General features: G+C 42.8%; 2 protein-coding genes across 6 annotated transcripts; both read left to right on the top strand.

Annotated features, from left to right (window-relative positions):
* The first annotated feature begins 2,046 nt into the window (after window positions 1-2,046).
* hepacama (hepatic and glial cell adhesion molecule a) lies at window positions 2,047-8,885 on the top strand. Its single transcript, XM_035623942.2, has 7 exons — window positions 2,047-2,316; window positions 4,512-4,859; window positions 5,107-5,388; window positions 6,607-6,697; window positions 6,976-7,043; window positions 7,238-7,308; window positions 7,998-8,885. The coding sequence occupies exons 1-7, from the start codon at window positions 2,223-2,225 to the stop codon at window positions 8,352-8,354; spliced, it is 1,311 nt and encodes a 436-aa protein (XP_035479835.1). The 5' UTR covers window positions 2,047-2,222; the 3' UTR covers window positions 8,355-8,885.
* A 3,268-nt stretch (window positions 8,886-12,153) lies between these two features.
* pde9ac (phosphodiesterase 9ac) lies at window positions 12,154-22,066 on the top strand. Of its 5 annotated transcripts, none has more exons than XM_047335840.1 (20): window positions 12,154-12,305; window positions 12,726-12,902; window positions 14,708-14,778; window positions 15,557-15,634; window positions 15,771-15,814; window positions 15,984-16,038; window positions 16,297-16,367; window positions 16,492-16,579; window positions 16,684-16,762; window positions 16,851-16,925; window positions 17,023-17,109; window positions 17,279-17,383; window positions 17,626-17,708; window positions 18,170-18,326; window positions 18,437-18,550; window positions 18,806-18,910; window positions 19,030-19,158; window positions 19,248-19,343; window positions 20,383-20,465; window positions 21,328-22,066. In XM_047335840.1, exons 2-19 carry the CDS (start codon window positions 12,834-12,836, stop codon window positions 20,431-20,433), a joined length of 1,557 nt encoding a protein of 518 aa, XP_047191796.1. In that variant the 5' UTR covers window positions 12,154-12,305; window positions 12,726-12,833; the 3' UTR covers window positions 20,434-20,465; window positions 21,328-22,066. The 5 variants fall into 5 exon arrangements, with proteins under 5 accessions (XP_047191796.1, XP_035479819.1, XP_035479814.1 ...); XM_035623926.2 differs by having other exon boundaries at window positions 12,761-12,902; XM_035623921.2 differs by lacking the exon at window positions 12,154-12,305 and having other exon boundaries at window positions 12,586-12,902.
* The last annotated feature ends 2,592 nt before the right edge of the window (window positions 22,067-24,658 follow it).

Here is a 24,658-nt window from a genome sequence, read left to right on the forward strand (position 1 = left end):
GGGTCTTGCTCTCTGTGGTTTTGCACAGCGCGTCATTCTCAGGCTGACATTCCTCCTCCGCCACACTTTCATAAGCATCCTCTACGGGTTTTATATGGACGTATGCTCTCTTTTCTCCTACTCAGTCCCAGAGGTTCCAGGGCCACGTTCTGCTGTCTCTTTAATGACTGTGGGTGAACAATCAATATACTGCACACCTCCAAACATAGCACAACACCCACTTGGTGCAGCAGACTGAATTCTGCGAGTGAAGGAAAAGACATGTTTAAAAAAAAAAAAGGAAAAGCCTGGAAATTCTGTTTTGAGAGGTTTTTAATCGATCCTCGTGTGAGACGTGAGGGCGTTTGTGAAGCACGAGGTCGTCTTAATCCTTCCATAGAATAATAGTTCTGTCCCTTCCTTTTACAAATGATTAAGCTCAACTATTTTCGGATTCGATCATATGAACGATCTGCTTGGCCAGTTCGCTTTCTTTCTCAGACAGCTTGTCAGTGCGAAAAGATCTCTGTACTCTCTTGGGTGATAATTAGAGATGAAGAAGCCAGGACAAACAACAGGGGGCGCACTCCTTGCCATCTTAGGAGAGATACAGTATTTTTTTTTTTACTTAGCCATAGTGGCAGGATATAAATGAATGGGCTTAATTGCCACAACTGCACAAAGAACACCTGCTTGATATGTAAAATAGAAGAATCCCAGTCAAAAGATGGGAGGACGCTGGGGCATCATGTTGTAAAGACCCATTTTGTCACATCTGTATGTCAGGACGGCGTCAGTCCCAACGTGGACTCGATGTGACAATGGTTTCTGTGATAACACATGCACAAAAAACCGACTGAGACACACAGTCAGTGTGTCTGTATCCCATCTCCCTTTACGCCTTTGACTGGAAAGTGTCCCTCTCGATTTAGAGTGTGTCAGAAGATGAGAGGAAGAGGGAGTTGCTGCTTTTAGCGAGGGCAGAGGTGGAGGGGAGAGGTTCGGCTTTGATGGCTGACTACACAGGAGACGGAACCCTGGGAGAGTGGTGTCGCACGGCAGCTGTTCCCACAGTCCAGAAGCTTTCTGTCAACCACGAGTCTTCCTCTGCATAAAACCTCCCTTTGTTGTCAGACGAAAACTCAACAAAAGACTGAAATTTGCTCTACTCTAAAGCAAATTACTCATCTTTGCAGGCAAAGATTTCAACACCTGTTGGTGCAAAACATGTCTGATCCAATGAAAAGTGACAAGACTTAAATCCTAACTCACACATTGTTTTCATTTTCATACGTTCTATTTTTGATAGAAGAGCGTTCATTGTTTTTCCTTTATTTTCTTCTTTTGATAGATGTGTTGCTCTTGTATTGTATTAAATATTAATATCATAAGTCACAATTTTTATGTCAAAACATGACCAACACTGTTGTTGGTAGCCTCTTTTTTGAGTCAGTGTCGCTCCTATCCCACCTAGAGGACAAAATAGGTACAAATTGTTTTGGGAGTTTTTTTCTCCCTCTTATTTTTTGCCTTGATTATCATGCCTCTCTCAGCCAGGTACAGAACCATGGATCATGCACCTGACAGGTACTGTGGCAGCAAAGTGCTTTGACACTGTGTGCGTTTGTGTGTGTATGTGGGTCAACAGCATTGTGAGTTTACTGTGAGGCTCCAGTCCAGAGAGAGAATGTGACAAAAGTGGGCAAAAGAAAGTGAGTTGTTTTTTTTCCAAACTCAAAACATTTCAGAGCTTTATCGCTGGGTTCCTCATAGGGCCGCAGCTTTGGCTGCAGGTTCAGTCGACCCTCCCAGCAGGAATTCTTGCAACATAGCTTAACTCAGTATTGAATTCAACTCTTTACCAAAGGTTGAAAACCTTTTTTTTTTTGCTTCAAGACAAATAACCATAAAAATAAGCAAATATAATTTTCTTCCAGCTCCTTTCTGAAAGGGCAACGTGGAGTGGAAGAGGGGAGCTCATCTACACTATGTCTCTGTCTCACATACACACACAGTCACACACAGTCACACACACACACACACACACACACACAAGCACGCACAGTTGGCTGTTGTTGGCTGTGACTGGGGTGCTGAGAGGAGAGTGGGGCTCAGTGTGACCAGGCAGAGGCCAGTGCTGCAAGGCAGGCAGGCAGTGGACAGAGTGTTGAGCTGCAGGGACGTGCCCCGGGTGGATAAACCATGCTCACTGAGTGGGAGAGAGACTCTGCCCAGGACACAAGATGAAGGTAAAGAGGAAGACCTCCTCCACAAGCGACGGTCTCACTGGCTACCCTGCGCTGCTGAGGCTCTTCGGCCTCCTCCTCCTCGTCACAGGTGAGTCCAAACATTTGTTGGACTATATTGGAGGATGAAGAAGTCCCTGGAGATTCTTACTGTATGTTTCAGATGATGGACAAACAAGTGGATTTTTCTTGAGTGGTGAAATTCTGTGCAGATCATTTACAGGCAAAGCCGAACTTGACTGGGCCCATTATCAACTAATTGTTATTGGAAGCAACATGCTTTTTAAATTGCTGTTTTATTTTAGTCTTTTGGTTTACGCTCCTTTTGTCACTTTAAAACCACACAGTCTTTTTGGAAGTAAAGTTAATCCAGGTTAGGTTAGGCAAAACTGTTTCCTCTTGTCCTTGTGTTCCAGCACGAAGGATTCTCTGGATGGGTGCTGCTCTATAATGGGCCACTGCTCAAAGGAGCCTGGAGTGGCCATTGTAGGCGTGTGAGGAGGGGATGTGTAGGTTAAGTGTGATGGGATGAAGTTGTGTGGGGAGCTGTTGAGTAGGGCAGGGCCTGCTTTGTGTGATTGGAAAATTTACCTGGAGATATTGGTTTTAAAATGTGGCAATTTAATTTCGTGGCTGTAACAAAAGGGTCCAGTTTACCCAGGCAAGTCCGTTTTAGTGGAATCACTGATCCTGTGTCTATCCCCAACTTCGCCAGTGACAAAGAGTTTCTCTCTCTCTCTCTCTCTCCCTCTCCAACCCTCTCTCACTCTTTTCAGTGAAGGAAACTAGTTCCAACAATCATGCCCTTTGTCTTATTGCCTTGGCAACCCCTGTCAGGCGGACCAAATGGTTGCCACAGCAATGAGGCGATGCCCTGCTAACTGCCTCACTGCAAAGAATACCAAACCGTGCAGAGTAGCTCTCTCTCTCTCTCTCTCTCTCCTCTCTCTCTTCTCTCTCTCTCTCTCTCTCTCTCTCTCTCTCTCTCTCTCTCTTCTCTCTCTCTCCAAGGTTGATTTTCCCATCACTGAGGCCTAACAGTAGGATGCCCCTCACAGGCCCACAGCCAATGTTTAGACCTCCATGTGTCCAGCTACAGCTGAGTTATAGGATCCTCCACTGTGAACATAATCGCTTTGCTGTGTTTGGTTTCCAAGACAGGGCTCCTCTATAAAGGATGAAATGTGGCTCACACTGTAATACCTTATCCTTGTATCCCTGTGGGTGGTGGAGGATAATTGGGGAGCACAAATCAAAATTAGTTATTACTTGTTCACTACATGGGGTCATGAGAAATGCTCTGGGGGGGTTGGGGGTGGGGTTCTGAGATTAGTGATCAAGGCATGACTAGACATCATGTACCAGAGTTAAAGCAAAGCAGCAGGTTCGTTTGGGTGCGAGGTATAAGGCTGTCTGGAGGGGAAACATTTACATGATTTATTTTATTTAAAGGGACAGTACGCAATTTTAATCCAATACACTTTTTGTAAAATCCAGCAAATATTTCCCAGCGGCCTGCAAGCTGTCGGTTCTGTGTGTGCGCAGAAAGAAAAGAAAATGATTTCTGACTCAGCCCTGGCTCTGTAAATTGAAAACCAGAAAAGAGGTGCGGATTGCACTACACAACAGCGTGTGCAGTTTGTAAACATCACTCCCCGACACTTTAAGAGACGTGCAGTCCAACAATGAACAACAAACAATCTTTCTCCAAAATCGAACATGTATTTCAATTATTCAAATATTGTCATTATTTAATAGAATCAAACCAGCTTACTATTGCTAAGTTCAAAGTATAACAACATTAAATAAATATCTGGGGCTCATCATACAGTTGTTGGGTTTTTGTTTTTTTTACGTTAAACGCACTAAAGTGATTACAAAAATCTATCAAATGAAGAACAGTAATGAGTCAGTATTTTCAAACACAAAATATATCATTCTTGCAGGAACAGGAATTTTAAAAGTATAGTCATGGTACAATCCATCAACAGTTTATTTATTCTGCACATCCTGCATAAATGAATCTTGTTATTTTGTACCCTCTGGTGTATCGGCATTCCGGCCCCTTCACTGCGTTTTCATCTCAGTCTGCTCTGGTAGTAATAGTAGTGATTAATAGAGCAGTAAATAGTGTGGTTTTGCATGAATCCTCTACTGTTTCAGTGTGGCAGAGCATCAAAGGCAGCACAGTGACTGTCCCCACAAAGACCCTCTACTATCCTTGTGTTCCTCTCTGTCTGCTCCACAGTTTGAGACTACAGCGCTGTCTCTTTGCATTTCCTCCAGGTGAGGTGACAGGGGTGAACGTGACCAGCCAGTCCCAGGTGGTGAGGGGAACAGTGGGCAAAGAGGCCCTGTTGTCAGTCAGCTACTCCAGCAGCAGCTCCGACAAGCCTGTGATTAAGTGGCAGCTAAAGAGGAACAAAGAGAAACCTATCACCGTTGTTCAGTCCATAGGAACGGACGTCATCGGGAACCTGCGTCCAGAGTACCGCAACCGTATCCTGGTGTTTGAGAATGGGTCCCTGCTGCTCCACAACCTGCAACTTTCAGACGAAGGGGCGTACGAAGTGGAGATCTCCATCACGGACGACAGCTTCACTGGAGAGCACTACACGGAGCTCACTGTGGATGGTATGCAGACCTTCCTTTTAAAGAGCTTTCCTGTCCTTTCTCTCGTATTCAAAATGGTGTGAATAGATATGTGAGTATTAACATGACAAGTTTTCTCTTTCAGTGCACGAGACATTAACTGGAATTCCACTTTTCAGTTGTTCTGCATAACAGAACAGAACCAACAGATCAACCACTCTGTCATATTTTGGAATTTCAATCTCAAGCCCCCCTCCCCCTCCTATGCCCTTTGCCCTGTCATCCTCAGTTCCTGTGTCCAAACCTTATATCCAGATGATAGCGTCGTCCGTCCTGGAGTACAGCGAGCACTTCAACCTGCACTGTTCCCACAATAATGGCACAAAGCCCATCTACAGTTGGCTGAAGGGAGGCAAGGTGCTGGCCAATGACTCACGCCTGCTGCTCTCACATGACCAAAAAGTGCTGACCATCCTGCGCGTTGTGATGTCAGACGACGACATATACGCCTGCGCCGTGGAGAACCCCATCAGCAGCATGAAGAGCACACCTGTCAAGCTCACTGTCTACAGTAGGTGGCATGTTACACGGGTAGGATCCCAAGTCATACGAGTTTACACTCAGGTATCGAGACTGTAAAAGTAAAAGTGAGCAAAAGTGGTCACAATTTCACAATGTCAAAATGCTCAGATTTGTTATGCAATTGCTGCACAGCTATATCTATATATCTATCTATTTTATCTATCTATAATAATGTATGAGATGAAAATATGTTCTATGAGTGACATATTTGGGACAAAAGTAGTAAAAAGTTTATATTATTTCCCTATGACATAAGCTGGAATACTTATGGAGTAGAAGTATGAAGCGCCATGAAATAGAAAAATCAGAGTTTTCATTATTTTTCAAACAATACCAACCAAAAAATATGCAGTCACATATTTCATCTCATTGTTCAACAACCTTCCATTTTCAGCTACAGTACCAGAGGCAATTATCATCTCACGCTGACCTATAAACCAGCATGCATGCCTGCCTCTCTAACAAAGTTGTTTACAACAAGTGCAAAAATCCAGGCTGTGAGTGCGGCAGAGTTGGCTCCGAGCGGCTGTGACTGGGCGCCAGTGTAGGGCCGCATGTCAGGCTGAGAGCGAAGGCAGCGGCGGTTCAGTCCAATGAATGGACATTTATTTATGAGGAGGGAGCAGAAAGAGAAGGCAGGTGGGGGGAACGCTTTGCCTCAGTGGACCCCAGTAATCCTGACTTCATTATTGCTGTACTGTGATGTGCTGCATGAAGAGACAGCTACAGGGCCCCGAGACTGCCTCCCGTTCCCTCTGCGTGGATACGAGCACGGCTGAAAGTCTCAAAGTGACTTCACTAATGTGCCACTTCACTACACCTTATCCATGCGAGCACATTCGAATGCCTTGTCAAGCGGTGTGTGTGTGCGTGTGTGTGTGTGTGGGGGGGGGGGGATCTAATGTTCTGCTTGCTCCATTGCTGCATCCCAGCGATTCTTCATTATAGGCGCAAAAGTCTGAGAGAGAAGAAATAACAAAATCAACGAAAAGAAAACGTATCAATTTATTTACCAGTGTAAGACGACAAACACAGCAGGTTGAGTTTTGAATTTGATTACGTAAGGGTCCGTAAGTAAATGTGAAGTAAAGGTACAGCGTAGTGGCTCAGCGTGAGGGAACTCGCACCGCCATGCTGTTATTGACGCTCTTCCTTCCTTTCTTTCTTTCTCCCTCCTCATATATCTCTCTGTTTCACTCTGCTTCAGGACGGAGCTCGCTATACATCATCCTGTCCACCGGGGGCATATTCCTTCTAATCACCCTGGTGACAGTGTGTGCCTGTTGGAAACCTTCCAAGTGAGAGTTACTTTCTTCCTTTCCCTCTTTTCACTCTCTTTCCCTCTCTTTCATCCCTTCTCTCTCTCTCTCTCTCTCTCTCTCTTCCCCCCTCTCCCTCGATCTCTCTGACTGGCTTCGATATTGCTCTTGACGATGTGATTAGAATCTTGATGAGCGCCACAGTGTCACCATACTGCACTGCTCTGAACATTTTGTGGAAAATTGGCGAGCACATTGACATGTAGCTTGTGGGTGGGACGTGTTTAAAGGATTCTTTTTTTCTCTCCTTGCTGTAGAAAGAAACATCGACCCGTCCCCCAAAGAGCTCCCATCTACGTAGAGCACAGTGAAAATGGCCACGATGGTGAGCAGCAGCTACAGTGGTTCCTCGACGTGTCTTCAGAGAATGTCCCCGATGCACACACACATACACTTCCACACTTTTTTTTTATCTTATTGTACTTCACCAGTGACACGTGTCACACGGCACGCGAGCATTCATTCACACATTTATTCAGCTACTCAGCAGAAAACCATATGAAATGTATTTATTTGCAGTTGATGTTGTGCCCAAACCAACCACACTTGGTCGAAGGAGTCCAATGCCTCTTTATGTTCTCAATGAAGATGTAAGTCTTTTCCTTTTTCTCCTCCCAAACTTCCACATTTGTATTGGCCTCTATCAACTTTATCCCCATGAGCCTTGACCATGCTAGCAGCTGGGATTCGTGCTGAATTTGAACATCAGCATAAAACGATCTCAGTGACAACGCTCACATACTGATGTTAACAATTATCATGATTGCTGTCCTGGTTATGGCGTTTCAGCACCTAACAACATTTGCTAACCAGCACTAAACACAGAGTACAGCTGAGGCTGAATGAGAATGTTTGTAAGGCGTAAACCACAGTTTCGCATAACGACATTTTGATATGGCACTGATTCTTAAGGAAAAGTCACAATTCATCCCAAGAGTGGCACTAGAGGAGAAGTCCGGGGGTCACTACGGGCTGGATTTTTTGAGGACAGTGACGGTCCGGTGGTGAGAAATGTGTTAATTCATCCAATGGCTCTCAAAAATGTTCCCTCAGACCCAAAAATGTAAACTTTATAGTCCTTAGGAGTCATCCTCTGGGGACCACGAATCTGTAAAAGAAGTTCATGGCAAACTATCATATCAAGAGATTTCACTCTGCCAACGTAGGACCGTGCTGCTGGCACGGACAAACATAATAATAACGGTGTCATTCAAATGAGACCCAGAGATGAAACACCAAAGATGACGAATGTCACATGTGCATCTTTGTTTTGTTTCAGGAGACTCTGGAGCGTTTGGAAGAATGTTCTGGCAATGCCGTCAACCAGTCCGAAATGATTATCCCCGCCGCCTTTGCTCCAGTCCTTCCCCCCTCCTCAAACAGAACTGAGCGGCCCATCTGGTCTGCCCCGCGCAGGTACCCCCGCAGCCCCTCTCCACTGGCTCTCCAACAGCCCTCTCTAGGTCCTCCGCTGCGCCCTGTGCTCTCGCCCGCTCCCTCCCCTGGTTCCTCTCCGCGCAGTTTCAGCCCAATAAGAAAGGCCCGTCCCCCAGTAGGCATCCCAACCAGCCACCTGCCTATTGAGGCCGAGGGTCCAGATCCCAGCGATCAGACTCCCTGTCCGTCCCAACAATGACCACAGCATGTTGCTCAACCCTTCCTGGGTGTATGCTTTCATTCTTTGACGTGTAAAGTGCGTGTATAGTTTGTGGTTATTCTGTTGCATCCTGAGGATATTGAGGATAATGGGTTGGATGCACAATTATAAGAGATGAGTTCCCTTCCAGCTAACTCTTTATCTTCATGTTCCATTATTTATCACCAATTTTCTCTATGTCTATTCACATTGTCTGTAGTAATTTGATGATATCCTCTGATAGGAAAAAAATATATATACGCTGTCCAACAGCATGTAGTATGAATATGATGCTGAGACAGAACTGCATTTCCAGCTCTGATTTATAAAATGCTTATTGTTGCATTATGAATTTTACTGGGAACTTTTCACAAGTGCCTGTACATATGTAAGTAAATTGTTTTGAGGGACTTGCTAATTTGTTCTATTGTTTTTTTTTTTCCCCTTTTAAAAAATTAAACCACAAATCGTATTATTATTCTACATTAGGGCCATTGTATGACCTAAGGCAATAAAACAATTTAAATAGTTTTTTAGTTTGTCATCAATTTTCTCAGAATCAAGAAACATATTTAATTGTTGTACTATTTGAGTGAGAGTGTAATTCTTGTTTAGTCCTTTAGGTGTCACCCATTTCTTTAAAATGCTGTATTGTATTCCAACGACCACTTGCCAGGAAAATGTTTCAAAGAGATAGATTTACTTGCAAATATATATTTATAGTAAATGTAGTTGTTGACCTATGGAAATTTCTGAGTATATTTTGCAAGGATATGTGTAATGCTTTGGCTGTATGATGGCTGTATTATTCCTTTTGATTCGCCTTGATCCACGAGCAGACGGTTAACTTATGACAAAGTGCCTCTAATGAACGGAAAAAGACGCCTCTCACTGCAAAAAGGACTGAATCCTGTCTGACCGGGGTCTTGCTCTTCAATTACCTGACGTTAGAAGGTCACTGAGGATCAAGCTGGGCAGAAGCGGTTATGATCAACAACATAATTGATTCTAAATATAGGAAAATAAATACAGATCAAATGAATGTCAAGAGAAGTCTGTGTGCCTTCAAACAAGTTCACATCGACAGTCATTACTGAATTAATGTGGGTTATTCAGTTCAATCATGTAGCCCCACTATGATTTTCTTCAAATTGACTTTTGATTATTTGAGGACAAACCGTACATGCAAATATGGCAACGGCAGAGTAACGAAATTAACGTGGGGTTTATTGTCTCTTCTTTTTTTCTTTTTTTTGCACAAAAACGCTGGGACATGGAATAAGAAGATAAAAGACTAAAGGTTGTGCTGAGCTGTTTTCAGTTGTGAGGTGCACTAATACACGCAAATGCACACACACACAGACACACCGACACACACACACACACACACACACACTGTGGCCTGGTCCATCACTATTATCAGGATAATGTGTTTCCTTCACACGACCAGCTGGACATCCTTTGTTATGAAAATCTGCCTGATTTATTGCTTTTATCCCTGAAATGGATGTTCCATTACCGAAGGTGTGATGAGTCGGATCATGTCCGCCTGTTTTTTGATCTGGGCTTTTGTGGTCTTTTAAGCCTCGGCGCACAGTCTCATGAATACACATGTACACACACAAACATGTGCATAATCACTTCGTGGCTGACAGTAAGTGGAAAATGAAACCCTCCGATAATGAGAGCGGCCCATTCATATATTGAGTCTGGACATTTCTTTTTAGTCTATTTTGAGTTCACATTTTGGTCTGTTTTTCGTAGAGTGTATCACATCACGTTCTGCCTCCGCTCCAGCGTTGCAGTGGAGCCCAGATGCCCCGGTGGTATTCAGACTCTGGGGAGCAGCTTTACCTCATTGTGTGTATGCGTCTGTGGATTTGTAAGTGAGTAGGTGTCCTGTGAGTTCAATGGAGATGATCCAGCATGCTCTCATCTCTATTATAATTACCTCCTCTTCCTGCCTATTCGAGCCTTCTCGCTAATGTCCTTGTTCACACCAGCCTGTTGCTGTGAGATTCCCTGCAGAGGACGGTGACTTCATTGTTGGAAAGCACTGAGTTTGGCTTGTTATGCCTCTATAGGTCGAGACCTGTCAGTGCTTAGTGTGGAGTAGTGCACTGGCTTTAGTCTCCATCCATCGTCTACCGCTTCATCCATTGAGGGGTCACTGTGCTGTACCTGAGAGTATCTCTTTCCTGAGATACTATTTTACATTTTACTCTGCTTGTATAATTAAAAAAAAAAAAAGAGTTCCTGGTTACATTTCAGATTAAAATTTCACATTATATCATATAGTACACGTTTATAAAATAACCTACTTTGTTGACTAAAACAGTGCTTTACAACTCTGTTTGTTTGTGACACTTTACACAAGTCAGTGACTTCTCCCCTCTAAACTTTGCAGATGCTCTTGATTAAATAACTGTTCAAGGCCCCAAGCGAGTTAAATATTGTGATATTTTATATAAGAAAAAAAGGCAAATATATAGAGTATACATTTTATTTTTTAAATTCCTTCCTCATTTCACTGCCCCTCAGATGCATCTCGTGTCCCTGCAGAGAACCACTGGATAAAACGTCTAACTCTCTATAAAGCAGTTAAAACGAGCGGCGCCCCAACCAGCTGCAGCCAAATTCATTCAGTGATGCATCAGTACTCATTATTTAACATTGCAACATAATACATCAGTAACATGGGCCATGATTCTGCTATTCTGCTTTTTGTTTTTTCTAATATTTTGCTGATAAAGCCTATTCATTTCCAGAACTTTGCGAATACTCTCAACTTCAATTGGCATTGGCTCTTTTAAATAATGAAAGGATTTCAGTGCTTTTATTCCACCACTGCTGCCGTGGTAGAGGGATGGCTCTGAGGATGTTGTGTGCTGCACACACAGGCACACAGATGTTTTTACACACTGTGTTAGAGACACAGTTTTTTTTTTTTGGACTACACTCATGAAATTGTCCTGGCATGAAATAGCATCCAGATGTTAAGACTTAAGCCATTTCTGAAACATGCCACGTGCTATTAGAACATGGGTTTTGACATATATTTATACTATTGCCGTAAATGGATGCTGAAAATGAAATGCACTGAAATCTCCTCAAGTGCTCTGCTGAACTCATCTGACCAAACCATCTGCCAGACCTGTTCTCAACACTGGAGTGGATGAGTGGATGAGTGGATGAGCGTGCATGCGCGCACACACACACACACACACACACACACACACACACACATACACACAGATAGATCGATACAAACACACAAACACATGTCAAATGAACATAACACTCTTTTTACACATACTGTGTGTACATACAAATGCATTACTCCTGCAGACCAGACAGGAGAAACAGAGCATCTCAAAATTAGGGTCTCCTTGTTCAGAAGTGGAGTCGCCCTGATAAGGTATATTTTTTTTTCAGGCATCAGTGTTTTGTTTGTGCACCGTGTGCCTCTTACGTCATTAATACTCACTGCTTTCCATAGAACAGGGTTAGAATATAATTCTCTAGTCAGGTTTCAATCAGAAAGCTGTTTAGAATAAACACGTATGTTCAGAATTTGATAAACTGTAAGTGTTTTTCTATTGGATACAACGCATCAGTCTATGTTGATAAGACATCTATGAGCAGCACAGGTAAAAGCCGGGCAGCACTTTACAGGTTTGGGTTGTTTTTTTCCATAGTAACTGTCCCCTGGCAACCAATACGAGTGCCAGTTGAATTAATAGTACTCCATAGCCCACTGGCTCCCTCACACATACCCTTCCTCAGCCTTCTCTTTAACCCACAGCCCCTCTCTCTCTCTCTCCTCCCCGTTGCTCCCCAATTTGCATATGCGCGTTTGTGTCTGAGCGTGTCTGCATGTGAGTCAGCTGCATCCTCATCACCTGGGACATTACCTCCGGTCTCCACAGGGGAAGCTGCATCGCTGACACTGTGAGTTTAACAGATGTGCTGGTGATTTTCATTAATTCATTTGACTGTGATTCTTCTTTTTTTTTTTACTGCACTGCTATATGTATAGATATGCACGATTGTATTATCTGTTTCATTGAAAGTGAATGTTTACTTATATTGAATCGAGGGAAATGATACATGTACACGGCCAGTTTATTTATCATGTTCTTATATTTACATTTTCCTGGGGATTGTTTTGCATTTGTTCTCCTGTGTGTTTTTATCTGTTTGTTGTATTCTTTCTTTCTTCTTCTTCTTCTTCTGGAGAAAAACATGACAATTGTGGAATTTAAATTTTGTTTCATTTGCTGATGTTTTTCTTGTTTTCTTGTGCAATGGTTCTCATTGAGCAAAACCACCTCCATGATTGTACTTTGAAAAATGTGTGTTCTCCTGCAGTATTGTTTCCTCCGGGATATTACACTGTTTGTCAGCTGGCCAGGTTTTTCAGTCAGGGATCCAAGCCAATATTTCTGCTGGTGTGTAAGAGAGGAGAGAGAGGTCAACATGGGCTCCAGCTCCTCCTCCTATGCCCCCAAAACCATCTACCTGGATGTGGATGGGAAGGTGCAAAGGGTAGGTCCGATTCGAGTGGAAATGTTTTAATTTGTGGGTCTTTTTGATCATTTTCACTTTCCAAAATATATGCTTATGCTCACCATTTTATTAGAGATACCGTGAGATGGCTAAAATGGGCTAATTTGACCATAATGTTAACCAGTTTCATATAAATGTAAAACTATTTTGCTAGTAAAAGGGCTGGTAGGCATGATTTCATTAAGAATTAGATAATACTATAACAAACAAAAAGTTAATGTGGAAATTTAGTATTAAAATGTTTACTGTAATATGTAAACATCTTTATAGTAACAGCACAGATATTTAAAAATGTAGATTATTTCTTGTATTAATTAGAACTGTGTTTGCATGTGGATTGTTTGTCAATATATAGATGAAACCACAATTAAAGCTCTTGAAATTCATGTCACACTAATGCTTAACGGGAAAAGGTTGTTTTTTTTTAAATAATGATGAGTGAGTTTAATCTCATACATTACAGCATATCTAAATTCATCTTGCTATTTTCAAGACACCGATCGTAATTCGATTAGGAGTTTAATTAAAAAAAAACACAACCTTGAACAACTTAAACTATGGCAATTAAATATGGCATTTATATATTTTGAATTCACACCCCTGACTCACATAAGAAGTGTTCCCCGTGGACCAACTCACCTGCGGAGGCGCTAAAATGAAATGGTGGTGTGGAGCCGTTGGCCTTAGAGGTGTTACTGACAGAAACAAACACCAGTTATCAGAAGCTCACTCAGCCTTTCTGCTGCCTTGCAGCTCTGGGGTATGAGCAAAAGGATATGGATCTGGTTTTATTTCTTTTCTCAAGCTTCGGTTTACAGGAGCGGCAATTAAGCAACTTATCAAAAAACACTGCTGAGAAAAAAAATGTGGAATGTAATAAAGTAAATCACACTTCATAACCATTTCAGCTTTTTTTGAATCACAATGAAAACATAGCCACATTTTACATGATAATTAAAACAGTGATGGCAAGTTGTTTAAGGCTCGGGTTTTTCGTGTTTAACAATCCGAACGTACTGAGATAAATACATATGAAACACTTGCTGATCTGGTGATGTAGTGTGCTTCAAGTAGAGAGCTGGCCATGACACATGTCTGTTCAAGAGTGCCAAGCCCCCGGCCTGAGGCTGAATGTTTGTCTGCTACACCTGCTCGCTTTAAGTTCACCCCCAATTCTTTTCCTCAGGTTATATTCTCCCACTCGTTGCCATAGCCCCTCCATAAGCAGATTTTACGCACTGCCTACAGGTCATGCAGCGAAGTGAATCTCCTAAACGGGGCCGATTTATTTTCTGCATATCCACCAGCAGAGATAAAATCACTATCTTTGACTCTTTATCTCTCGCACACCAGTTTGTCCTTTGCTTTCCCACACGGATATCTCTGCCAACCTGATTTTATTTAGCCATATCACAAACCAGCCCTTACGTTTGCACTCCCATGGGTCTCGGTTGTCCCATGGAACTCGATGACCTTCCCTTCCTGTCAGAACACTGGGGCCTTATGTCAAAACCACAGCAGCTGCTTGTAAGCAGCTGTGTGCAGGTGTGTCTTTGGAAACCATGCAGACACAGACTGCACTGTGTCGGATCTGTGGGCCGCGGAAAAGAGGTTTTTCTTGATAACGAAGTAATCAATACCGCTCCTACTTTACATTATCCTTCCCCCAAAAATCATTAAATTCAATATAGATCCGCAGCGTTCTGCCATCGTTTCCATGACGTGTGTGTGTAAATCACAGAGAATCGAGCCTTGAACTCAGAGTGACTGTGTGTATCTCACAGGTGGTGTTCAGTCGTCACTGCAGTCCGTGTGACATCAAGGAGCTTCTGTATTCCTCAACTAACATTCCCAGGTTTGTCTGTGAAGATTCTAAGGTCATGGTGGTCCAAGAAGGGCGACACCGGCGGAAAAAGGGACTCGGTTGTAGATGCTCGAGTATGTTTCGCCTCTCATCCAGGAGGCTTCCTCAGAGATACCAGAACATGTTTGTTGAGAGGCTCCACACAGTAAGGGAGGGCCACAAAGGAAAGACCTGTATGTAATAGTCAGACAGACATCTTCCCTGAGCCAAGCACATTAAAGCCGACAATGATTTACGATACAGGAACGATCCAGTCGTCCTCTGCCATAGACGAGGAAGATAAATCTTTTTTCATACGCTGCTCCATCATTTGGCTTCCTTCCCTCGAGGTGGATTGCAAAAGTTTTTTAGCTGCAAATGTTCTGCTTTGTATTTATTATTTCCACCGACAGCCTTTGTAAAAACAGAACAAAAAAAAGATTAAATTATAGATCCTAGGCATAATGCACATTGCGTAGTTGTGTGTGTAGTAAAAACAACAAAAAAAAAAGTTTGTTACTGTCCTGAAGCTTAAGTGTTGCTCCTCCGTTGTAATTCCTTTTGGTTAAAGGTATTTTGATGGATGTGGGAAAAAAACATAGTAGTAAATATAAATGTATATGATTAAATCTTTTTATTTATTTTTTTACTTTCATATTATAAAATCTGATGGAAGAGTAAAACTGTCGAGAAAATTCATGTTTATTTTACATTTTATGAAAAAAAAATTAGGTTAATTGAGGGCAAAGGTTACGTGATTCTACTTTTCTCACTTTCCCTCTCACGACAGGAACACTCCCATCATGATGGTGGATCCTGAAGGTGCCTTGGTCTCCATCGATCCCACCATGCCCACCAACTCTCCAAAGTAACATATCTGCACTATGATTGTGTACTTGTGTAGACATTGCATAAACTATGTGCCCCCCTGCATGTAATCTTGTCATCTGTAAAGAGATTTTTGAAGGTGAATAATAACCGTTGCACGTCTGGTTTCCTCACAGCTCTTTGTACAAAGTTGTTCCTCTATCCACTGGTCAACTCGGAGGTACACTGTCTGCGCTGCCCTTCACTCGAGCGAGCTCACTAACACACATACATTCCCGCATCAACAACACACATATACTGTGAAAGTGGTGAAAGAGTTTGAAAATACCACACTGGACAGAGCAGCTGGCGGTCACAGTGACTCATCGGGATCGCATTTATGTCCACAGATAAGGAAGACATGTTTCAGAACGTGCTGTCCCAGGTGGCGGAGCAGTTCAGCAGGTAACACCTCCGTCGTTTATGTTATGGCTGAGGCCTGCCCCCTCCCCACCCATAACGCATAACTCACACATACCTTGGCACCGCTGCATTTCAGTGGTATTACAGACTGAAACCCGTGGGGGCGAGTTAAATTAGACAACAACTCCTTTCACCTTTGTCATTGATTTTCGTGCGTCGCATTGCCGTCTTATTTCTTGTGGTTCAATGAACCGCGTGGAGTGAATGTCATTCTGCTCACGATGATCTCATCTATCACAGAGCCTTTCGCATCAACGAGTTGAAGACCGAGGTCACCAACAGGCTGGCCATGCTGGAGAAGAGAGTGGAATGTGAGTGCACCGTGCATCCGTAGGGATCTTACTGGAAGCCCGATCCTAAATGTCTGTAGCCGGCGAAAAAATTAGATGATTCCGGCGGAATCCCATTACTTTTTTTGTTTGTTGTTGTTTTCAGTGGAGGGCTTAAAAGTGGTGGAGATCGAGAAGTGTAAAAATGACCTGAAGAAGCTGCGAGATGAGATGACTTCGAGAGGTGGTGGCAGGTGAAATGGCGTTAGACATAGGACCGCTGCGCTCACGTTCCACACCCTGAGATATTACATTTCAAACGTAAAATCGAATCCAAATTCCGTTTTTGGCACCACAGAGTGAACTGTCCGTGCAAATACAACTTCGACGACGGGAAGAAGGTCACTCCCAGACGAGATGTCCCCAATTACCCGAAGGTGAGTTCGCCCTTGGACCGAGCAAACATTTGATTAACCCAAAGCCTCTGTTGATCCTCGGATGACTGTTTTTGTCCGGCGCGTACAGTACACGTTGTCTCAGGAGACTGTCGAGGCCCTGAAGAAACCAACATTTGATGTCTGGCACTGGGAACACAACGAGGTTTGACGATATCACCGCTCGATTCCGTACAGCGTCTCCATCACAGGTCACCCAAGTGATTTCCCTTCTGTCTTTCTTTCTTTCTGTGTTGCTGCAGATGCTGAGCTGTCTGGAGTACATGTACCATGACTTGGGGCTGGTGAAGGAATTCAACATGAACCCCATCACACTCAAACGCTGGCTGGTAATGTGGCAGCAACAGAGAACGCACTGTCTTGTCTACTGCGATGCACACGGTCTTTGATTTCAAACAAGCTTTCAACTCAAAGATTCAAAAACCAATCGTCAAAGGGCTGGAACTTAGAAGCACTCTTGATTCAAGATTGTCTAGCGAGCAATTCTCTGTCTTCCAGCTGGCGATTCAGGAGAACTACCGCAACAACCCCTTCCACAACTTCCGTCACTGCTTCTGTGTTAGCCAGATGATGTATGGCATGATTCACCTCTGCAACCTACAGGTAAACAGACAACTTGTCATAAGAGTGTGTTTTTCAAAAATGATTATCCACCTGTCGTGTACTTGTTCAAAATGACTGAAAGATTAGGTTCAATTCAGAATGACAAAACATATTTTCTTAGAAGCCATGTTTTTTTTTTTAGATCGCCTGTCTTTGAAATATCAACCAATACATTTCCAGACTGGACATGTTGCATTTTTTTTTTTTTTCTAACAACACGGTTCCTGTATAATGTTGTCCAGGAGAAGATGACTCTCACGGATATGGGCATTTTAATGACAGCGGCAGTGTGTCACGACCTGGACCACCCCGGCTACAACAACACGTAAGACTCACTCTCCTGTCTGCGGCCACTGTTGTCAATGAACTGTGAAACTAGTTCAGCATGGAGAGTGCGCTGGTATGAAAACACGCCGACTCAGACGATCGTGTCGGAGATTCGGGGGAAACTCGATAAGCGCATACTGACAGCCCATCTTCGGGTGTTTCATACGCATGTTTTATTTGCTTTCCGTCACATTAATGCGTTGGTGGTTTTTCCTTCGCCTGAGATTCGACTGGAGCTCTTTAAAATACCTCAGAATTAGTGCTCATCTTGATGAGTCACATCAATTGATGTTTGTTAAAAAAAAACACTTAAGGATGGAAACAAGCACACATTTGAATTTTCTTCTGCTGTTTTTCTGTCAAATCTGTTATACATTTTTTTGGAAATATGTATCACCCCTGACATAAACCATAACCCCCTAACTCTTTACCATTCACCACCTGTCGTCCGCCTTCCAGGTATCAGATCAATGCCCGCACCGAGCTGGCGGTGCGCTACAATGACATATCTCCGTTGGAGAACCATCACTGCGCTGTCGCCTTCCAGATCATTTCTCTTCCCGAGTGCAACATCTTTGCAAATGTGGATCCCGAGGCATTCAAACAGATTCGACAGGTGAAATGTGCGAGGCACCCTCGGGATCTGCTCATGACCAGTGATTTCGGAGACTGTTGGGATTTCATGACTTAAAATGACTTTTGATCGTTTGTCCGTCCCGCTTGCAGGCCATCATCACCCTCATCCTGGCCACTGACATGGCCAGACACGGGGAGATACTGGACTCCTTCAAGCAAAAAGTGGACAACTTTGACTTCACCAATGAAGAGCATGTGACATGTGTATGTATGTCTTACAAGATCACCTGACATCAGCAGTTTACTGGACTGTATGCATGCCAACAAGTGGGCCTTTATCCGTTGTCTGTGCCGTAATTAGCACAAGCCAAATGGATCATATTAGTGTAATTGGGAAGGCGGTCACAGAAATACAGTGGATGCTGTAAGACAGACCTGTGTGTGTCATTGTAACAGTGAATAGGCCTCTTTGTCCCGAGTCTGTGTTCTCATTGTCCGTGTGTGCGTTTTTGTTTTCAGCTGAAGATGGTTTTGATCAAGTGCTGTGATATTTCCAACGAGGTGAGGCCGACTGAGGTAGCCGAGCCATGGGTGGACTGTCTATTGGAGGAGTACTTCATGCAGGTAACCCCCGACGAAAGCATTCACTTTGACCCCCTAAAATCCAAGAATCCAATGTTGTCAGCGTGAGGAAATCAGTACTTTGGGTGAAGGGACAGTATTTCCGCCTCTGTGCTTTCCAGAGTGACAGGGAGAAGTCTGAAGGTCTCCCAGTGGCTCCCTTCATGGACAGAGACAAAGTCACCAAACCCACAGCTCAAATTGGATTCATCAAGTTTGTCCTCATTCCAATGTTTGAAACTGTCATGAAGGTAGAGTTTTGCCGTCGCGGCCGTGCGCCCGTTTCACCGCGCTCCCCTCGACGCGCGGACGACGTTCACACTGTGCTGTTTCCCAACAGCTTTTCCCCCAGATAGAGGAGATCATGGTTCAGCCCTTGCGAGACTCCCGTGATCATTATGAGGAGCTGAAGCAGATCGACGATGCCATGACAGAGGTAGAACCAACTTTACATGTCTGTGTGTCTGTGGGGGTTTGGGTGTAGGTGGGTACGTTGCATGGTCAAGCTTTATTATACATTTATTTTGATTTCACTGAAGCTGCCGCTGCTCTGGTGATGTACATGCTGCTCGTGCTAGGCCTCCTGTGTAGACACAGAGATTAGGCTACAACCGGCTACAACCAGCAGCCAGTAAGCTAAGCTTAGCACGAGGACTGGAAAGACAGGGCGACAGCTGTCTCTGTCAAACAGTAACTTAATCCAGAAAACAAAACTGAAGTTTAAAAAAAAAAAGTTCTGGAGGGCTTTGTGCAAAACAGTTTATTAGCTCCTACCAGGAGCAGTTAAATTTACTTGCAGGCAATTTAGTTCATATATATATATATATATATCCTACCCCTACATTTTGTAAATTGACATTTTTATAATTACATTTTTACTCATTCTCTGCCAGAAAACATATTTCCCAAATTGTTGAACTTATCCTTAATCGTTTTTGTTTTTTAAAATTTTGAAATGTAATGCCTCAAACACCATTGACACTAAAGGACCCATATTATTACTTTTTCATTCTAATAAGATTATCACAACATCAGCATATCTTTTTTTTTTTATTATTTTTCTTTTTCCGTATCAACAATTTTTCAATCCAATATTGTGACCTCGGGGGATGTGACGAGCAAGGCCTGGAATAAGACTGGTCCGAGCTTGCACACACACGCAGCAAACAAAGCTACAATGACTCTTCTTTGGGGTCGTAAACACGCCTGCTAGGACATGTCAGACTGGGGGGGGGGATTTAAAGAGAAATGTGAGGGGATAAAAAATTGCAAGAAACCTATTCCTGCAGTGAGAAACGGGTAACTCACACAGTTCAGCTTGTCATTTCAAGCTTTTCACTTGAAGCAACAAAACACTACCAATTTTCAGTCATGCAATTTGTTTCACTTTGGGCGGGGTCTCTCACATACACACATGCATTACCATGTGCACCAAACAACTTGCTAACATAAAGGTGTGTCTTTTGTTCAATGAGGCACAGAAGAAAAAAACTGAAAATATGTCATTAGGCGGGAAGAAGAAGTAAACTCTGCAGTGAGTGAGTGCAGTGTTATCTGTGTAAGTAAAAGTAACTGACTCCTTGGTTGTGCTTTGGTGTTTAGTGATAGTAATCACGAGTGCTTTCTGTCGCTGCCTCGCTCTGGCCTCTCCACAGCAGCTCTCCTCTCCACTGAACTCCTTTAGGATTGTGCAGCACTTTCACCACTTTGGATTCTCTACTTTTATTATTATTATTATTATTATTATTATTATTAAGTAATCACCAATGAGTTTATATCAATGAGCTCACAAACAGGAAAAAAAAACAACAGGGTGATCACATTCAGTCAGATCAAGGAAAATGGGTTCAGCATCATAAAGTCATCAAGCGTGTAGCTCGTCTGTGTACAAGACCAACGGCCTACTAATGTAAAAAAGACAGGCAGGTTACAACACTGGAAAGAAATCCCACTGAAATGATTCAAGTGAGGGTAAAACCGTGTGCTATTACATCAAAAAAAAGAAAGATGATGCTTTATGATATCATTCCTGTATCCATTGTCTGACCAGAGTGTAACTACATCATGGGAATTGCATTTTGCCGTCATGATGACTGAGGTGCCGAAAACAAAGTGGTGAAAATGTCGCACAGTGACAAGACACAACATTGTCTGCTCGTGAATATTAGACATTAGAGTCTGGGCAAGTTTTGACCAGAGAGAAGTCAATCCCCACTCACACCTCTATGGCGATTTCAGTCATACAAATCTCTATTTGTTTTTATTTATTTATTTTTTCTTTCAAGGTGGATGATAATGGATTGGATTTGTGCTGATCTAAGCACAAATCTCTTGTGTTGTTCTCATCTAGATTTAGCTTCAGTTTTCCTCTCCAGGGTCGTGTCTCTCTGCCTAATTCCGGCTTTATCGTTTTATTGCAGGGGTCTTCTTGTGTGATCAAATTCAGGAAAGACTTTTAAAAAGAACGTGAAACGAGGCGTCGAGGTGGAGACGCTCCGGGCCGTGTCCTGAAGATGACAGACCGAGCGGCAGGGAGAGAGAAAAAGAGGCAGACTGCTCGGCTACGTACTGAACTAAACTTAGGCATCAAGGAGGCAGATCTTGAACTTTGACTTAGACTTTTTTGCACTGGATGTAAAAGAGAGGGACCTGTTGGCCTCTCTGCATATTTATGGTGTTTATGTTGTGCTCTCTCTCTGTTCATAGCGCCTCAAGATTTTTGAAGGACCAGTGTCTCTAAAAACAAACGTTAAACCTTATTTTGAGATTGATTTATCGTGCATAGAAGTGTACCGTGGCTGCAGAATCGGCCTCATCGACCAACGGTTCAGGAGAATGCTTCCCACGAGCAATAATTATATCATTTTTTTTCCTTCATTTTTTTTCCAGTAGAAAAATAAAAATGCACCAAAGTGGGATGTTTTCGCCTCATCGTAGCAATACATTTTTGACTGACATGGTGCACGGAGTGTTTTTCAAAGAATAAGGCAGCTTCCCACCGATTCTGTATTGTTCACACGCAGTGAGTTAAACCGTCACAGTTCTCGCACTATTCTCTCACGTTCAACAGTTTTTAATGTGATAAAGCCAAGTAGGGATATATATTGTTCGAGATTTTACACCAATTGTCCAATAAAAACGTTTAAATATCTCACAATACATGTACACGTGTCTGTTCTTCTGTTCCTCTGTCACAACCGTTTGAGTCCCTGTTTACAAAGGTCGGGCAACGCACATTTGACTCTCTTCCATCTCAAGAGGGGGTGACTGCGTGTCCAAGGTGAGTCGAGTTACTTTATGTGATGCAAACAGATTTACAAACAACAAATGCTGACTAAGATTAGTTGGAGAAAAATTTCAAAATAAACTCTTATAGATTAACTGAGCCATAAAGGTTATACAGTGGCTTATGGTTAGCCATTTTGAGTTGGAGATCAAACAGTGACAATATCTAATATTATTATACCCCCATAAACCTAAATGTGACTTATTAAATATCACTGTAGATAAACATGAAACTTCGTTCCTCACCTGAGATATACATACTACATGACATCTGACTAACGTTTTTGTGGAACGCCATCAGTGGATGGGGAGTTTGTTCCGTTGTAGCGGGAGATGGATCTGTCTTTTCATCCATTTCGAAATGCCCACAACAGTTACTGAGATGGCTTGTCAACAGATACGTCTCCCTGACAACTCAGTCTACAACTTAACTGATCACAGTGATAAATACTGTTAATGCACAAACACTATAACACACCACAGAAAGAGCCTGGCTATAGTTCCCTGCTTCCCTTTGCGGTTATTGTATTTGGTTAATTGTGACGTCTTTGTTGAACTATTATGACGTCACCTGTCCACACTGTATCAACTGAACTGAGCAACTTTGATTTGGCGCAGAATAATCAACAGCGCCCACTGTTGAACATTTGAATGTTAATTTTTGAAGCAGGGCAATGCGTCATGTGGGTGGAAGATTTGTCTATAGGGGTTAATTGGACGTCATATCAGCACCGCGTCATACCTGAAACTTGACCACCATTTCTATTTCACATAAATTTCAGCTGTCAACACGGGCTGATGCTTTTTCCTTGACACTTTGCATAAAGTCCGCATTCGTGTCATGAATTGTTGTTCAGATTCTCCAGGTGTGCTCGGCTTCGCCCCCGCCCCCCGTCCTGATTGAGGCACACTTTATTGCCACATTTCGGACTTGAGGGCTAGAATCCAGTCAAAATGTGTTGAAATACGACTAGTTATTTAATTATCTACCACCCGAAGGTGCCACTTATCTCAGCCCGCGCCACGCCTCTCTCTATCTCTCTCTTTCCGCAGCTTCCCTTTGAGTCACATCAAATACGGGTGGTTTTCCTCCAGCTACACCACAGTGATTTTATCACAGTTTTTTTGGCAACATGTCTGCAAATTACTCCAGAGCCATTATTGCCTCAGTCAGGCCTAATCTCACATTTCTCAAATACCACCTACATAGTTCTAAAGAAAGGTAGTAATACAGAGTGACTCACCAGAGACATTAATCATACTGCTTTTTTGTTTATCTTAGTTTGTGCATCCCCCCCAAAAAAATCATATGATGAGTTATTAAACGTCATTCTCACTCCTCTTGTCTGTGGATACATTTTTGGATTCTTACTATTTCGTCAATGGTCTTGCGACGTTTTAAATTGATCTTATTTTTGTGTGCAGACTACTTGTATGTCGATGATCCCTAAGCAGAAAAAAAAATCAGCATACCTCATGTTATTGTCACAGCTGAGATGAGAGAAAGCGGGCATAATATGAATGCGTGTCTTGTTTGAATTAGTGTAATTGCCCATCACCTCCTCCACATAGCATGACGCAGTGCATTGACATTAACCTGGCCACTGATTAAAGTGAGCCTCTCGCTGACATGTTGAGACAATGTGCACTACACGGTGTGTCACGTTTGTCTCGCTCGTTAATGGGAACTTAATGCAAAAGTTTTTTGCTCAAATGCTTCGTTTTCATCGACCCCGACAACATGGTTCATAATGCCGATCTTCGATTACGATTACAACATCAAGACGTGAATCGCACAGATTGAAAATCCACCCGGTCCTCTGACTTGTCAGTCAGTTGACGGTTAGATTGGTTTCATGAGTCCAACTCTAATTAAAGTAGCTGATATCCAAAACCCTTTGCCTTGAGGCCGGGTGTGACTTCATGGTACAATACTTCAACGGGGCGGTTTGCTAATGTGAAACTGAATCCTCTTTCTATTACAAAGGCATCTTGATGGTGGTTAAATGTGCAGTTGTTCAGTTGTGCTTGGATGATATCAGACCTTTGCATGCAACTGAAGGTGAGGCAGATCTGCAGTCACAATTGATCAGGGCTTCGCCACATAATCAAGCTGATTTTAATAAGTTGTCTGAGCGCAAATGTAAAATTTGTTCCTCCATGACAGTGTTTTTCTACATAGAAAAACAACCACCACAGTGGAGATTTGGACAATCATAAAGACACAGTAGGGTTTCATTTTCAAAGAAAAAAATCTTCATCATGTTTTTTTTGACAAATGACTAAGTATCATTATTTGATTCTATTATTCTATCATATCCTCATTTTGCGTCATATTCCAGGGGACAATCAGTGCACTTTGTGATATACTTTCTGGTCTTTCTTTGACCTGACAACAGAGGTTTTTTGAGAGCTTTTTGTTTTCTGCAGTGTGCTTCAGATTCAACCCAAACTTGCATTATGAGT

This window comes from Scophthalmus maximus, chromosome 11 (genome assembly GCF_022379125.1).
Source record: "Scophthalmus maximus strain ysfricsl-2021 chromosome 11, ASM2237912v1, whole genome shotgun sequence".
NCBI classification, from domain to species: domain Eukaryota; kingdom Metazoa; phylum Chordata; class Actinopteri; order Pleuronectiformes; family Scophthalmidae; genus Scophthalmus; species Scophthalmus maximus.

Coding starts and splice junctions, on each gene's coding strand:
- hepacama (XM_035623942.2), top strand. CDS start 2,223: ATGAAGGTAAAGAGGAAGACCTCCTCCACAAGCGACGGTCTCACTGGC. Junction 4,860..5,106: donor CACGGAGCTCACTGTGGATG/GTATGCAGACCT, acceptor TGTCATCCTCAG/TTCCTGTGTCCAAACCTTAT. Junction 7,309..7,997: donor TTTATGTTCTCAATGAAGAT/GTAAGTCTTTTC, acceptor GTTTTGTTTCAG/GAGACTCTGGAGCGTTTGGA.
- pde9ac (XM_035623921.2), top strand. CDS start 12,708: ATGTGTGTTCTCCTGCAGTATTGTTTCCTCCGGGATATTACACTGTTT. Junction 16,368..16,491: donor GCTGGAGAAGAGAGTGGAAT/GTGAGTGCACCG, acceptor TGTTGTTTTCAG/TGGAGGGCTTAAAAGTGGTG. Junction 16,580..16,683: donor ACTTCGAGAGGTGGTGGCAG/GTGAAATGGCGT, acceptor TTGGCACCACAG/AGTGAACTGTCCGTGCAAAT.